Below are 15,770 nucleotides of genomic sequence, written 5' to 3'. Positions count from 1 at the left end.
CTGAAGTCAACAAAAAACAGTCTCTTTCCATCTATATGGGAAAAAATAATTTTCATCACAGAGATTCGGATGTGGATATACAAATCCACAAATGTCTACATCCCAAGAATACCTGGGAAACTGTACACAACTTAAGCCACCATTGCACCGTTCTACTGTGAATCCCTTTACCAAAGAAAACCAGAAATGCATTCTGTCCCCATGAGTCTTACTCTAGAACACAATCTAGAAAACCTAGCGTGTCCAGTCTGCCCTGAGCATGCTTTTCACAAAAACCCTTCACACATACACAGACACCAAATACAAAGGGAAGGCTCTTGAGGGGAATAGTGTTTTCTTCGGCATGGGCCTGGATTACTTGGGGGTGTAAGGTCCATCCTTTAGCTTTGTAATCTGATCCTCAGCCCTGTGTGTGTGTGTGTGTGTGTGTGTGTGTGTGTGTGTGTGTGTGTATGTGTGTGTGTCTGTGAGAATTGGGAGTGAAAGGCCACTCTATGTTTTTCAGAGGTAAGGGTGTGAGGCACGTGTAATGATGGGGAAGGATGACAGACCTATACCACAATGTCTGGCCCCCATGCTTTTGTAGATAAACATGGGGGTTCTGAGTGCCTGGTCACTGTTTCTTTCTTGTTTTTGTGTTGCTTTTAAACTCAGTGATGACAGAAATATGTTTCACAGGGTCACCAGTTCTGTGGGGATCTGAAATAGATACTGAGGCCAAATAAATTTAGAAAACATTACACTAATAGACACTAATTTGACTGCAGAAGTTCTCAGGGCCCTTGATATATTGACATGGCCGCTTTCACTTTCCTTCTCTTTGAAGAGGGGATATAATCAGCATACAAGGGTGATGTATAAATATTGACTTCAACATAGACTCCAACTAATAAGCATGAACCTCACCCATCACTACTGGTTCCACTGTTTTCTTGACAGTTGGTTCAAGCTGAATAATCACAGATTTTGTACTGTTTCCCAAAATTTTGCCCAAAGAACTCCGTTTTCGTACGAACTGGTAAGAAATGCTCTGGCCATCAGGTACAGGAGAGGGGAAGCTCTGGCAGTGGCTGCTGATAGTATGGCTGAGAGGTTTGACCATAGCAACAGAAGAGACAGATTTCAAAAGGCAGATGTCCCTCTGTCCCAGCTGCTCCCAGGACTCTGTCCCTGGTGGGTCAGCAGGTGCCTGTCCAGGTGGTGCTTGCGGCCAAAGCTCTTCTCACAGCGAGGGCAATGGAAGGGCTTCTCCCCAGTGTGGGTCAGCCAGTGTCTCACGAGGTGGTGCCTTCGGCCAAAGCTCTTCCCGCATTCAGTGCACACATGACACTTTGGCACCGGTGGGGCAAGCTGCTGTTTCCTGGCCCCGGGACTCTCTCCGATCTCTTGGCCCTTGTAGGACTTGCCCTCCGCATGTACTCTCTGGTGGCTGGCCAGATGGGAGTTGCATCGAAAATTCTTGCCACACTCAGAACATCTGCTTGGCTTGTCGCGTAGATGGGTTTTCTGGTGCCTAATCAGGTGATGCCTTCGCCCGAAGCTTTTGTCACACTTAAGGCAGCTGTAGGGCCTCTCCCCAGTGTGGGTTTGCTGATGCCTGGCGAGATGGGAGCCCCACACAAACTGTTTCCCACACTGAGGGCATGTATGGGGTTTTAAGAGAGACTCCATGCCACCACTACCTAGAAAGCTTGAGAAGCTGCCTTCCCGAAGAAAGGGTGGGCTGAGGAGCATGTCTCTCGGGCCCCTAGGCATGGACTCCCAGCTCCGAGCCTGCCCTGGATTCCAGGGAACAGTATCTTCAGATACACTGGATAACATCCTGGGAGGTTCAGCCTCTAGTTCAGGAGTGTCACCTTCATGTTCGCTTCCATTTCCTATGGGGAAGGAAGAATAGCACTCTTAGAAGGAGAGTCTGAAGATGCTATTCCAGCACTCAGTCCCAGGAAAAGTTGTATGGTGCCAAATGTTATCCCAGAGGGGCTGGAAGAACACGTGTGTGAAATCGCAAGGTTGTGCAATAGCTACAGGGATGTTCATGAGCCTGGTCTTAATGGGAAATGAGTCACGTTTTCATCTGAGACTCCTTACCTTCTAAATCTTCATTTCATTCATAAAACAGGAATGCCCCCCCCCCGTGTGTGTGTGTGTGTGTGTGTGTGTGTGTGTGTGTGTGTGTCTTTCTCTCTTTCCCAGTAAGACTAGAATCTTTCTTTTCAGGATTATATCCGCTCTTGGTATGCACTCAGTAAGTGATAAATACTCTATTATTTTTCTACCAACATTATGTATTTACTACTGTTCATTACTACCAGTCCCATCTTCACACCTGCATCTAAACAGAGAGGGAAGGAATGAGGTGCAGTCATCGCTGGTTAAGTCACCAGATGTCAGCATCAGTAGATCCATTTAGAAGACATCTATCTCTGCAGTGACTTGGACGCTGACCTACAGCGTCAATAACAACTCTTATCGGATGACTGTTACGTTTTGATGCTCTTCTGCAATCAGGTGTTAGCACATCTAGCTGTAATAACTTAGAAACAGGTATGACCTATGATTCAAGCCCACACAGCCTGACTTCAGGGTCTGCCTTGCATGCCTTCTGCACCCCAGCCTTGCTTTTGGAAATATAAGAACTCTGAGCTTTTTGGTTAGCGACACAGTAAAGACAACACCACAAGAGAGTGTTTCTGGGTCCTCACCTGTATATGTGACCTTTAGGATATCTCTCCCTTCTAAGTCCTGGGGGTCAGGTACCCACTGTTCTTCTCCTCCCTCTAGTTGAGAAAGCATGTCCAGTTTGGGAATCGGAAACCCTGCCCATAAGAAAAGGAAACAGATGCACACCAGCTTACTTCAACAGCAATTCTCTATTAATGAACAAAACCACTCCCTAGATTCTTACTCGGGATGCCAGGATGGAAGAGTTGAACACAAGCCTTCAGACACTTCTGTTAGTCCCTCTTTCTTTTTCTAGAAAACCACAAACTCTTTTCTTAAGAACCAGTTCTCTTTGACTCACAACCTCTCAGGCCATGTCCTTCTGGTCGCGACTGTACCTCAGATCCACTGTAAGTCCCACTGCAGTACCCTTACCTTCCCATGGGGGTGCTCCAGGTCCCAAGGATCTAGCTCCAGGTGTCCCTTTCTCTGCTCTCTAAGAAGTCTCAAATTCCCAACCAAGATGAGCTTCAAGTTTTCCCTCCATAATTTGGCATTATGTACAAAGAGATTCCTTGCTTCAACTCTTTTAGGCTTAGCCCAACATTCTTTCTTTGGTGGAAGTCTACCTAGACAGAGTCCCTGCCAAGGGCAGGTACTATCCAACAGCCCTCAGAGAGGTGGTCCCACCCTCCCAGGAGAGCCTTTCAGGAAGCAGAATGTGCTGCTTACTCAGAGAGACGACAATCCCACAGTTTTCCTGCATGACATATTCTCCATAAAAGTCTGTCTGCGAGGGATCCAGGCTCCGCCACTCCTCCTGGGAGAAGCACAACGACACATCCCTGATGGTTACCAGTCCCTGAAACAAACACAGAGGTTGTCTGCCAGGAGCTTCTCTGATGGGAAATACGATCTTACTAGGAAGGGCTGAGATAGTCCAGGAAGGATGGCGAGAGAGGACCCAGCTAGAGAACTGCCACCAGGTCAGCTGGCAAGACCCATAGCATTGGTGAAGAGAAAATGAGGAAAGAAATGAGATCAAGGAGTGAGTGAGGATCACGTCACTAGACGAGGTTCCCATGTGAGACCGTGAGAAGGCAGAGCCGTGACAAAGGCATCACTCCCTCTTTAACTATAGGTGTCTACTAAGTCTCCTCTTACCTCCTCATCCTTTCTCGCAGACTGTACCACAGCCTCCTTCCTCCACTCGACCTTCCCTTCTCTGTCAACACAACATGACATGAACAAAACACGCTGGCTCCCCTGGTATGCTATGATGTCCTATCAGATGCTACAGTACAGTGGGTAAGCCCAAAATCTGGAGCTAAGTGACTGTTGGCTCTACTGCGTCTTAGTGGTATTATCCGAATGCCTCCATCTCTCTCTGCCCCAACGTTCTCACAATAAAATGGAATGATTGCGTGGCTCTCATATTACATAGCACATACACGGTGCACAGGAAACACTGCAAGTGATAAGCTTTCTGCATGTGTTGCTATTAGCGATGCTGCTGTCTCTCCTGGCTAGTCTCTAAACTTGTGCTCTCTTCCTGCTTCTTCCTTCTCTTCTCTTTCCTAAAAGCTGCACAATCTACACAACCCTGTCTGCTTTGTGCTTTCCAAGCTTTCCCTGGACCCTCTCTTCTCACTTCCTCCAGGATTTTTTTCTTTTTTCTTTCTTTCTTTCTTTCTTTCTTTCTTTCTTTCTTTCTTTCTTTCTTTCTTTCTTTCTTTTTTTGAGAAAAGGTCTCATCATGCTACATAGACTGGCCCAAAATTCTTGGGCTCCGGCAACACTTGTGCCTCAGTCTCCCTTGTAACTGGAATTTCCCCTGCGCACCATCATACCTGATTATAGATTTTCTTCCCCAAAGAAACCAATTAGTTATTCTGAATTCCCCACCCCATCTCACAGATAACATTAAAAACCAATATACATCCCTTAGAAACAGAATCTACTCGGCTATAAGCATACCATTAGTGTTCATTGGAACTAACAAGCCAATGGGATGATGCCAAAGCTATAGAAAGGCAACTGCAGTGACCTTAGGAGAGGATGGGGCCAGAGAAGAACTCACCTGGGATCCGGCTGCAAGAAGTGCGGCTGCCATTTCCCAGTCTGCAGTGTTGCCCTCCTGGGGAACTGCAGGATCCCAGGGAGCAGACTGAGCTGATAAGGGGAGAGAGGAACTGTTAGAGATAAACCACCCATCTGTCCCAGCATGCACTGGGGCCCATTTACCTTCTCAATCTATGCTCCCAGGTAAAAACTCAAATGTATACATAAAAATGTAGAGGCCTTCACTCAACATGTTCTGTAAAAATTTAATGACATTTAATTGGAACAGGCATAGCTTGAATGGATTCTTAGCAAGTATCCTACATATTATTGACCGTTTTCTACAATAATAATAATGAGTCTCTAGTACTTCCTGTGTCTCCCACACCCAATACCATTAACGCTGCACTTGAATGTAGGAGGAACCACACTATGGGAGAAACAGAAGAAGCCCATTGGCACAGTTAGGGAAATGCAGGGCCCCACTGTGTACTGGATAGCAGGGTCCAGGAAAAACAGGCTGGATCTGGTATTATGTCCTTCAGTCCATGGCCCTTAGAGTTAATTGTTGCTTGAGATGTAGCTCAGGCTGGCCTAGAACTTGTGGCAATCTTCCTACCTTAGCCTCCAAGTAATGAGATTACAAGTGTGAGCAACTGCATCCATCCAGGTTGGGAATTTCTAACACTACTTTTTGAGCAGAGACTAGAAGACATCTAGTGCTTCCAAGGCACCCCGTGTGTCCTCACCCTTCTCCTGAAGGGACAGTGGCTCCTCTCCAAGGTCACAGTGAAGGTGCTCCAGTGGCCCTGGTGCTGCTCTCCACGGGCCCTCTTTCTGGTTTCCTCTCTCCATCTGGGGCTCTGCTCCATCCAGATGTACATTTGTTGACTCCCATCCTGCTCCCAGGGCTGCAGGCTGTTCAGAAAGCATTTCTGCAGCAAGCACAGACCGTGACCTGGAACACGCCAAAAGCAGCTACAGAAAGGGAGGGCGGGCATGACAAAGGCCACTTCAGAGAAGGCTGAGGATGACAGTGAGAGGAGCCTGACAGGAGACAAACTCGCAAAGCATGATGTTGAGTCAAAACTTTTCCGGAGGAACTAAGGAACTGACCAACGCCACGCGGTCAAGGCGCTGTCATTTTGGAGACCTCGTGCTATATATCCCTGAGGACCGCAAGAACTTCACTTAAAAATAAAAGAACAATCCCAAAAACCCAGAGGCTATCCGTTGCATTTCTATCATCCAAAGTGCAGTGGATGTGGGGGGAAATTCAGGAAGGAACGCACTCAACAAAGATGGGAGTGAGCAGACCCAGAGATTCTATGCCACAAACTGCAATCTCAGCAGCTGACTTAGATGTCCCACCCAGGGGCATGACCTGTCATGAGCACCTGTTCAGATAGCGTCTCCTGTAAGAAAAGCCTCAGCAAAGGGACATGTGTCCTGTCACTCATATGCAGGAATGAACAGTGATAGAAACATAGCAGAGAAACCAGGATCCCGGAGCCTATAGCTGAGGTATAAATGCCCAACATGGCCCTAACTGATGAGAGAAACTGCAGGTCAGCGAGGAGCTGAAGTAATTGGAGAAAGCAGAAAAGAACAGAGCTTGGACAAGAGATGGAAACCAGGTAAGCTGTGTTATTAACACAAACTTTTGGGGGAAATCAACAGCCCCATGGTCTGAAACGCAAACACACACTTGCTTGATAGGCACCAGTCACAATGCATTATACATATACATATATACTCAAGAATGGTGTGGAGAAGACAGGATTTGCTCATTGGAAGAAATTCAAGAAAGGGACAGCACACACCGTCAGTGGAAAAGCTAAAAATAATGGACACCGTTTTCGCTTGTCAAGCACAGAAGGCTGAGCAGTCACACCAGCTGTAAACATCTGTATGTATCAAACAGAAGGAACAGGTTCTGGACCCAAGAAAGAGATTTAGGTTAGTTTTGTTTTTAAAGAATCAGTCCTACAGAGCTTACGATCAAGTCTGCACTCTTCTTTGGACATTTTTAGAACAAGACAGGTCCCATTTGAGAATGACTTTCTGCTTGGCAATCTATTTTTGTGATTCTTACACAATACCCAAATAAACAGGGTCACCAAAAATCTCCCAAGAGTGGGTCAGAATTTCGGTAGCTACTTTGGCTATCACGTGATCACTCAGGAGGCTGGAAAAGGTTACAACAGACCTCAGGCCACTTACTTTCTTGTCTGTTTTTCTTTGACAAAAGATTTCTAAGCACAGTGTACAGGAAAAACAAATTTCTCTTTCATCTTTGAAGCCCAAAGATGGCTTTGGGGCCTCGTGGATGCATCCTGGACTAATACCCATAATAATACTAATACTGGACTAATAATAGTTTACGTGGTCTCCCTTTCAGAGACTTCTCATGAGAAAGGAAAAGAGTAAAGCATACTAAGGGGAAACCTCAATTATAGCTCTCCTCTGAATTTCAGCCCCTGTGTCCGGTTCATTTTTAAATGCACAGGGCACCGATCGCCCTTCTTCTCCATAAGCCACCCTTATTTTCTGGCTGCCTGCGCAAGTTCTCCAGCACATTTCAAGTGCAGCCTAGCACCTGGACACCTGCCTCCAACCCATTTCCCTCTCATGTCCTCGGCAGACAGGTCCTCCACGGAAGCCTTTCCCAAGAGCCCACTAGGCCGGCTGGACGACGACAGAAAAACCTTTGAAAATGCTGGCAAAACCCGAGCAAAGGAAGGCGTGGATAACTGTCACCTCATTGCATTCCCTAAGGAGATCATGGCAGAGCCAGCACCTGAGCTGCAGGATGAACCTGTTTTCTCTCCTTCCTTTCCTTAGTTCAGAATGATCCCCATCCGGCTGGAGCATAGGTTCTTGGGCTTTCCTTCCTGTTGTTTGCTTAGGTACCTGGGAGGCTGGGCAGCTGCAGAAAGTTTTTTTTTTTTTTTTTTTTTTTTTTTTTTTTTTTTTTTTTTTTTTTTTTTTTTTGTAGCGCGATCTGTTGCACAGAGAGATAGGGCCCTGGTATCAAAGAGTGGCCCAAGGGCACAGGGACGTAAGTGGCTCCAGTAGCCCCGCCACGGGTGTGGCACGGCCCGGGCCCCGAGCCTGCAGCGAGTAAGGTTTCTTCTCTCCGGGTCACAGCACCCCGGGGAGGGTCAGATTTCAGAAGACTCGGGCGCGGCAAAACCGGAGCGGGCAAAGCCGGGCCAGAAAACAGGTTCCCTCGAGCCGGGGCTACAGCGAGTGAGAGTAAGGGTGCCGCGGGCGTCCGCGAGAGTGACAGCAGTGGGACCGGGCACGCAGCATCGAGGCCACCGTCCCCACTGCCAGGCCGGTTCCCTCCCCCTTCGCCCGCCCGCGTCCCGGCCCCACTCACCCCGGCTCGGCCCCTTGGTGCTGCCTCCCGCCTGGCGCGGCAGAGCCCGCGGCCCGCACAGCCAGCGACAGGCGACGGCGGCCAGAGCGGGGCGGGCACAGGAAATCCCGCCGCTTCCGGGGCTCCTTGGTGCGGGCGGGGGTGGGCGCAGGCGGAGGGGACAACTGGACCCGTACTCGGGTCGCCGCAGCCCCGGGGCGCGCTGCTCCGGGGGTCCCGCCCACACCGGGTGCCTCCGACCACCCACAGCGCCCGGATGGCCAAGCTGGTTGGTTCCCTCTGGCTTGCCCTCGCGACAGCCAAGGCCGACCAGAGAGAGCACCGAGGACAGTGGACTCCGAAGGAAGCCTTTTGGTTCTACCAAGATGGTGCTGTATGAAGGGGGCTGTGCCGCTGCATGCTCTGCTCTTCTGAGCTGAAGAGACATGGGTTGCCAGCGTGCATACCACATTTAGAAGATTTGATTTTTTTTAAAAAAAAATGTAATAATTAAGCTATGTTAGTTAAGTATGTTAATTTCGCACATTACAAATGTGACCTGCGCTACATTTCTTCTGGGCATTTCCACCTTAAAGCATTAAGAGGAAAGTGACTGGAGAAGACCAGAAAGGCCTACAAAACTGATAATGGTAGAACCAGCTAGTAAATGTCACAGTGTTTCATCAAACATTATCAAAATCACTCTGCAAAATCTAACTGCTCGGACTTAAAGAATAAATGACTCAAGGCAGAGCATACGTGACAGGCATTTCTTTAATAGGCATTAACTTGCTGTTAAACGTCATTCGGTGTAAATGTATGCTGGAAATCAAAGAAAGAACTGTCAGGGGAGGCTTGCGTCAATGGCTATTTGCCATAAACTATAATGTGATTTGTTTTTAAAAATCTTCCCTGAGCTAGGAGCGAAGGCAAGTGATTGTGTCTGGGAGGGAGGTTGGAGACTCACGAAATCGGCGGAGGAGCAGAAGGGGAGGATAGCAGGCTCGCATCCCTCCAGCCCCTCACTGGATGTGTGGGAGTGATAGGACCAGAATGTTCAGCCTCAGCTCCCGTGCAGGTTCAGGGGTTCTCACTTACACACCATGAGAGGCGCTAATTAGTGTGAACTGACATCTCAGTGCCCGGACTGGTAAAGGGAAAGGCCTTTTCATACCGTTTGCAAAGCTCTGTGAGTTGGTTGAGACCAGGGGGAGGAGGTTCGGCTCTTTGCATTTGTGAAAGGGACCAGACACCTTTCATCTACTGTCTCCCCCATCTCAGTGACAATTCAGCAGCAGCTCTCTTCCCTCGTCTTACCCGTAGACTTGACTATTCTAAGGCCAATTCTGGAAATGTACTTAATCTTCCTTGTACCTGGAATCCATGCATCTGCTTACATGGCCACAATTAAATTTAGGGTGGCTGTGGTGTGAAGTGTGGGCGCCTGATAGACTCGAAGCTCCTGATGCATGGTGGTAAATTGAACATACCAGAACACCTAAACCAAACTTTACCTGAAAAGCCTGTTTAGGAGAAGCTGATAAACATCGTAACAGCCAGGATGCTCGTCTTCCCCACTGGAGGTAGGGGCATTGTGAGATACTATCCTACACCCTAGAAGAAGGAAAGGAAGCAAAGTAAATTTAAATCTAATGAAATGGGACACTAATGTTTAATGAACATCTATTTTATGCCAAGACACTATCTTAAACATCACAGGGAATAAACGTTAAGATGCAGTCATATTTGCTCTTGACGGTTCCATCTCTTTCACAATCAATCAACAAGTCCTGTCAAGTGTAGCTATTACTGCTACATGAGTTCAGGGGCATGGAGTGGAATGTTAAAAAAGAGAGAGCCCTGGTCTGAGTGCTAATCTGGTGCACCTGTCTCTGGAACAGTGTCTTATTCTCTTTCACCCTGATTATAGGGAAGCCCAACGCCACGCCACATTATGTGGAGAACAGCAGGCAGAAATCTCCACCACTGTTTAGGTGTTTCTGATGGACAGGTTTAAATACCAACTTTGGAGGTGGGATGTAAGAAGGGCACTGCAGACAGGAAGGTGCTAATGAGTGTGCTAGGTGCTACGGGAAGGTCACAGACATAGGCGTGTCTGTCTAGAGTAGAAAAGAAATAAAATAGGAAGCTGGTAGAGAGGGTCAAGAGTTTTATTTTAATTTGCTACGTCAGGTGATAGTCACTGTCTTTACACATTTGTTTATATGGAAATGATGTCACTATCTATGTGTTTATACCGAAATGGTTCTTAGTATATCCTTCTTATTATTATGGTTCTTATAACTTAGAACCTAACTGTCCCAGCCTATGCTTTTGGTAAAACTCTGCTTTTAAAAACTGAATGAATTGTCCTACAGTAGGATTCTAATATGTAGAACACAGGGTACTTTAACCTAACTAAGGAAGTTAACTAACTAACACTAACCCTAACCCAAAACCTAACCCTAACCCTAACCCTAACATAACCCTACTCTCCTTAGAATGTAGCAGTCCTTCCTGGGCACAGGGAGAGGTCTCTGACATTTAGAGTTCTCAGGAAAACTTTCAAATGTCTTAAGAGGTCAGTAGTCTTTGCCTATTAGCCCTGGCTCCTCCATCTTTATGCATTAATCCATAAATATTGAGCATTGGGGATTTTTACAAATTCTTGGTGCCTATGCTTCTCCACCCCTCAAGTCTAAAGATTCTAGTCTAGAATAGAATCTCTGTGGAATGTCTTTTTTTTTTTTTTACTTTACAGTCTTCCTTGGCAATTCTTATGTCAGCCCCTGCTGGGAGTCACTTCTCTATAAGATTCTCTTATGAATCAAAGACACAAATAAGTAAACAATTAAAAACACCACACCGAAAAGGTATTTATACACCTATGCAAAGTTATTTTGTCAGACTGTATGCATGCTTCTGCCTCTACTTAAGACATTTTGTACATTGATACAATTTCAGAATATATTTATATTGCACTATACATTTCTACCTCTGATCAAGATACTTATGCATTGTTCACATTTTGAGGTCATTGTCTTCATTTGCTGCATAGTTGTTTAAAGATTGTTTAATATTCTAATATGAAGTCTTAGTCTTTAAGCTATATAGGTATTAAGAATTATAGGTCACTAGTCATCCATGTTTGCCATACTTATAGTTAGACTAATCAGGTTCTTTAGATACATAGAGATTGTATTCTGCATAGATAGGTAATCTTCAACCACTTCAAAAAACTGTGGAATATGGCATTTAAATAACTTAGGGTTCTGTGAATGTGAGACACGATTGCTCCTGGCAGCACCAATCTACTTCCAAGAGAATGTTGAGCACCGGACACTCCACTTGGAGCTTATTTTCTTCTTGGAAAAACTGGCCTTTGGGCAAGCAACTGCCCATGCCTCAACCACTAACAAAATACACAGTGTCCAGACAGGACAAGCAGGATACAAGAAAAAGAGGCTGCTAAACCTTTCCAAGATAGGGTAAGATGGTCTTACAACTTTCCTGCCTTTGAAATGGCTGTCAGTTACTTTGGGCCTTAGCCAAAATTGGTTGTTCCAACGTTGCAAATGAGACTTTGGGTGATTGCCCAGGTGGCCAGCTGTCTCTGTCATCTACTGCATATTTTGAAAGCTGCTTGATTGCACTTCCTGCCTACTGAAGTCATATTGTCTCCCTTCTCAGGTCTTCCATGGGGTTGAAGACTAGATAGTTGTAGTTACTTTCCTCTTATGACTTAGCCAAGTCATTTCTAAATAAATCTTAGACTCCTTAGGATAAAATAATTGTTGAAATGTTTAGCATATGTTTCTTGTTTAATATTATTTATGCTGATTGTAATTCCAGTTTTTATACTTGATATCTGTTCTTATTGTGTATAGTTTTGTGTTGAGTTTGGAACTCTCCTATTTAGACAAAAGAGGGAGGTGATAGGGAACCTCCTTCAGCCAGTAGCCTTTGAGAAGCTGAACCAGGTTGGGCATGGCCTTGGGTACTGAAAAGGTGCACATCTTTTTCTCTCTCCTCTTTTACCTGGATGCTGGATTCAGTTCCTTTCCCCCATTTATGAAGAGGACTGTGATCTATGAGTCCCCCTTAAATGAAGAACCCCTTATTATACTTAGTTCTGAGCTAGTGTGGGATTAATTTATTCACATTCTCCTTTATCCCATGGGGAGTCAACAAAGTCTGTCATAACACTTGAGAAGGGACCAAGGCCCTCCACCCAGTATCTAGGCTGAACAAAGTATCCCTCCATAGGGAATGGGCTCCAAAAAGCCAGATCATACACTAGGGATAAATACTGGTTCCACTGCTAGTGGCCCACTAACTGCCCAAGCCAAACAACTGTCACACACATTCAGAGGGCCTAGTTCACTTGTATGCTGTTTCCCCAACTGTCAGTCCAGGGTCAGTAAGCTCCCACTAGCTTGAGTCAGCCATTTCTGTGGGTATCCTCATCATGGTCTTGGCCCCTTTGCCATAATATTGCTCCTCCCTCTCTATGACTAGACACCAGGGGTTCAGCCCAGTGCTTAGCTCTGGATCTCTGCATCTGCTTCTATCAGTTACTGGATGAAAAGTTCTATGATATCGTAGGGTGAGCGAGAAACCAGGTACTAGGGGAAGTCCCAGGAAACCACAGGGATGACCCTAGCTAAGAATCTAAGCAACAATGGAGAGGGTACCTAAACTGCCCTTTCCCTGTAATCAGATTGATGATGACCTTAATTGTCATCACGGAACCTTCATCCAACAACTGATGAAAATGGTTTTGTTTTTTTTTTTTTTTTAATTATAAACTGGTTGGCCTATTAGCTCAGGCTTCTTCTTCTTCTTCTTTGTTTTTTTCCTCATGGTTTATTTTTTTTTATATTTAAAAATTTCCATCTCCTCCCCTCCTCCTCCCCCTTCCCTCTCCTCCTTCTCCCCCTTCCCTCCCCTCCACCCATACCTCCCCTCCCTCCCTCTCAAGGCCAAGGAGCCATCAGGGTTCCCCATTCTATGCTAAGACCAGGGTCCTCCCAACTCCCCCCAGGTCCAGGAAGGTGATCGACCAAGCTGAGAAGGCTCCCACAGAGCCCGTCCATGCAGAAGAATCAGAGCCCAGAGCCATTGTCCTTTGCTTCTCAGTCAGCCCCCACTGTTGGCCACATTCAGAGAGACGGGTTTGGTTGCATGATCCATCAGTCCCATTCCAACTGGAGTTGGTGATCTCCCATTAGTTCTGTCCCACCGTCTCCATGAGTGAACACACCCCTCTCGTTCCTGATTTCTCCCTCATGTTCTCGCTCCTTCTGCTCCTCATCAGGACCTTGGGAGCTCAGTCCAGTGCTCCAATGTGGGGCTCAGTCACCTTTCCCATCTGTCGCCAGCTGGAGGTTCCCTCACGGTCCTGACTTTCTTTCTCATGTTCTCTCTCCTTCTGCTCCTCATCAGGACCTTGGGAGCTCAGTCCGGTGCTCCAATGTGGGGCTCTGTCATTTTCTTCATCTATCGTCAGGTGGAGGTTCTATGGTGATATGCAAGAAATTCATCAGTATGGCTATAGGAACTGGCCTTTTCAGGCTCCCTCTCCTCAGCTGCCCAAGGAACTAACTGGGGGCATCTCCCTGGAAACCTGGGAACCCCTCTAGGGTCAAGTCTCTTGACAACCCTCAGGTAGCTCTTTAAATTAGGATATATGCTTCCCTGCTCCCATATCCACCCTTCCTATATCCAAAGCACCCCATTCCTCCGAGCTCCCCCCGTTCTTCCCTTCACACTTTTCTCTCCCCATCTTCCCTTGGCCCAGTCTTGCCCAACCCTCAAGTTCCCAATTTTGCCTGGCGATCGTGTCTACTTCCAATATCCAGGAGGATTACTATATCTTTTTTTGGGAGTTCCCCTTCTTATTATCTTCTCAAGGATCCCAAATTTATAGGCTCGATGTCCTTTAATTATGGCTAGAAACCGATTATGAGTGAGTACATCCCATGTTCATCTTTTTGGGTCTGGGTTACCTCACTCAGAATAGTGTTTTCTATTTCCATCCATTTGCCTGCAAAATTCAAGATGTCATTGTTTTTTACCGCTGAGTAGTATTCTAGCATGTATATATTCCACAGTTTCTTCATCCATTCTTCCACTGAAGGGCATCTAGGTTGTTTCCAGGATCTGGCTATTACAAATAATGCTGTTATGAACATAGATGAGCATATGCTTTTGTTGTATGATTGGGCATCTCTTGGGTAGATTCCCAATAGTGGAATTGCTGGGTCCTGGGGTAGGTTGATCCCGAATTTCCTGAGAAACCGCCACACTGCTTTCCAAAGTGGTTGCACAAGTGTGCATTCCCACCAGCAATGGATGAGTGTACCCCTTACCCCACAACCTCTCCAGCAAAGGTTATTATTGGTATTTTAGATTTTAGCCAATCTGACAGGTGTAAGATGATATCTCAAAGTTGTTTTGATTTGCATTTCCCTGATAGCTAGGGAGGTTGAGCATGACCTTAAGTGTCTTTTGGCCATTCGAACTTCTTCTGTTGAGAATTCTCTGTTCAGTTCAGCACCCCATTTTTTAATTGGGTTAATTGGCATTTTACCGTCTAGTCTCTTGAGTTCCTTATATATTTTAGAGATCAGACCTTTGTCAGTTGCAGGGTTGGTAAAGATCTTTTCCCAGTCAGTAGGCTGCCTTTGTGTCTTAGTGACAATGTCCTTTGCTTTACAGAAGCTGCTCAACTTCAGGAGGTCCCATTTATTCAATGTTGCCCTTAAAGTCTGTGCAGCTGGGGTTATGCGTAGGAAACGGTTCCCTGTGCCCATTTGTTGTAGAGTACTTCCCACTTTCTCCTCTATCAAGCTCAATGTGTTCAAATTAATATTGAGGTCTTTAATCCATTTGGACTTGAGTTTTGTGCATGGTGATAGATATGGATCTACTTTCATTCTTCTACAGGTTGACATCCAGTTATGCCAGCACCATTTGTTGAAGATGCCCTCTTTCTTCCATTGTGTACTTTTGGCTCCTTTATCAAAAATCAGGTGTTCATAGGTTTGTGGTTTAAGATCCGGGTCTTCTATACGATTCCATTGGTCAACTTCTCTGTTTTTATGCCAATACCAAGCTGTTTTCAATACTGTAGCTTTGTAATAGAGTTTGAAGTCAGGGATGGTAATGCCTCCAGAAGAACCTTTATTGTATAAGATTTTTTTGGCTATCCTGGGTTTCTTGTTTTTCCATATAAAGTTGATTATTGTCCTCTTAATCTCTGTGAAGAATTTTAATGGGACCTTGATTGGGATTGCATTGAATCTATAGATTGCTTTTGGTAGAATTGCCATTTTTACTATGTTGATCCTCCCAATCCACGAGCAGGGGAGATCCTTCCATTTTCTGGTATCCTCTTTAATTTCTTTCTTCAAAGACTTAAAGTTCTTGTCAAATAAATCCTTCACTTCCTTGGTTAGAGATACTCCCAGATATCTTATGCTATTTGTGGCTATTGTGAAAGGTGATACTTCTCTGATTTCCCTCTCTGCTTCCTTATCCTTTGTGTATAGGAGGGCGACTGATTTTTTGGAGTTGATCTTGTAACCTGCCACGTTACTGAAGGAGTTTATCAGCTGTAAGAGTTCTTTGGTGGAGTTTTTGGGGTCGCTTATGTATACTATCATATCATCTGCAAATA

The 15,770-nt window shown here is 45.8% G+C and overlaps 1 protein-coding gene across 2 annotated transcripts; it reads right to left on the bottom strand.

Annotated features, from left to right (window-relative positions):
* Positions 1-804: 804 nt before the first annotated feature.
* On the bottom strand, positions 805-5,661 carry Znf641 (zinc finger protein 641). Of its 2 annotated transcripts, XM_038343469.2 has the most exons (6): positions 5,475-5,652; positions 4,745-4,836; positions 3,829-3,889; positions 3,397-3,526; positions 2,706-2,819; positions 805-1,877 (listed from the first exon to the last, which is right to left on the bottom strand). In XM_038343469.2, the coding sequence occupies exons 1-6, from the start codon at positions 5,607-5,609 to the stop codon at positions 1,123-1,125; spliced, it is 1,287 nt and encodes a 428-aa protein (XP_038199397.2). In that variant the 5' UTR covers positions 5,610-5,652; the 3' UTR covers positions 805-1,122. The 2 variants fall into 2 exon arrangements, with proteins under 2 accessions (XP_038199397.2, XP_038199396.1); XM_038343468.1 differs by lacking the exon at positions 3,829-3,889 and having other exon boundaries at positions 5,475-5,661.
* Between the last annotated feature and the right edge of the window lie 10,109 nt (positions 5,662-15,770).

The sequence above is a fragment of the Arvicola amphibius genome, chromosome 9 (assembly GCF_903992535.2).
Source record: "Arvicola amphibius chromosome 9, mArvAmp1.2, whole genome shotgun sequence".
Lineage (NCBI taxonomy): Eukaryota > Metazoa > Chordata > Mammalia > Rodentia > Cricetidae > Arvicola > Arvicola amphibius.
This window is presented reverse-complemented; position numbering and strand designations above follow the sequence as displayed.

Bases quoted from the DNA above. Each gene is read 5' to 3' on its own strand.
- Znf641 (XM_038343469.2), bottom strand. From the start codon at position 5,609: ATGTACATCTGGATGGAGCAGAGCCCCAGATGGAGAGAGGAAACCAGA. The intron at 3,890-4,744 runs GTGAGTTCTTCT...TTGTGTTGACAG, and splicing joins TTCTTGCAGCCGGATCCCAG to AGAAGGGAAGGTCGAGTGGA. The intron at 3,527-3,828 runs GTAAGAGGAGAC...TGTTTGTTTCAG, and splicing joins CTGCGAGAAAGGATGAGGAG to GGACTGGTAACCATCAGGGA.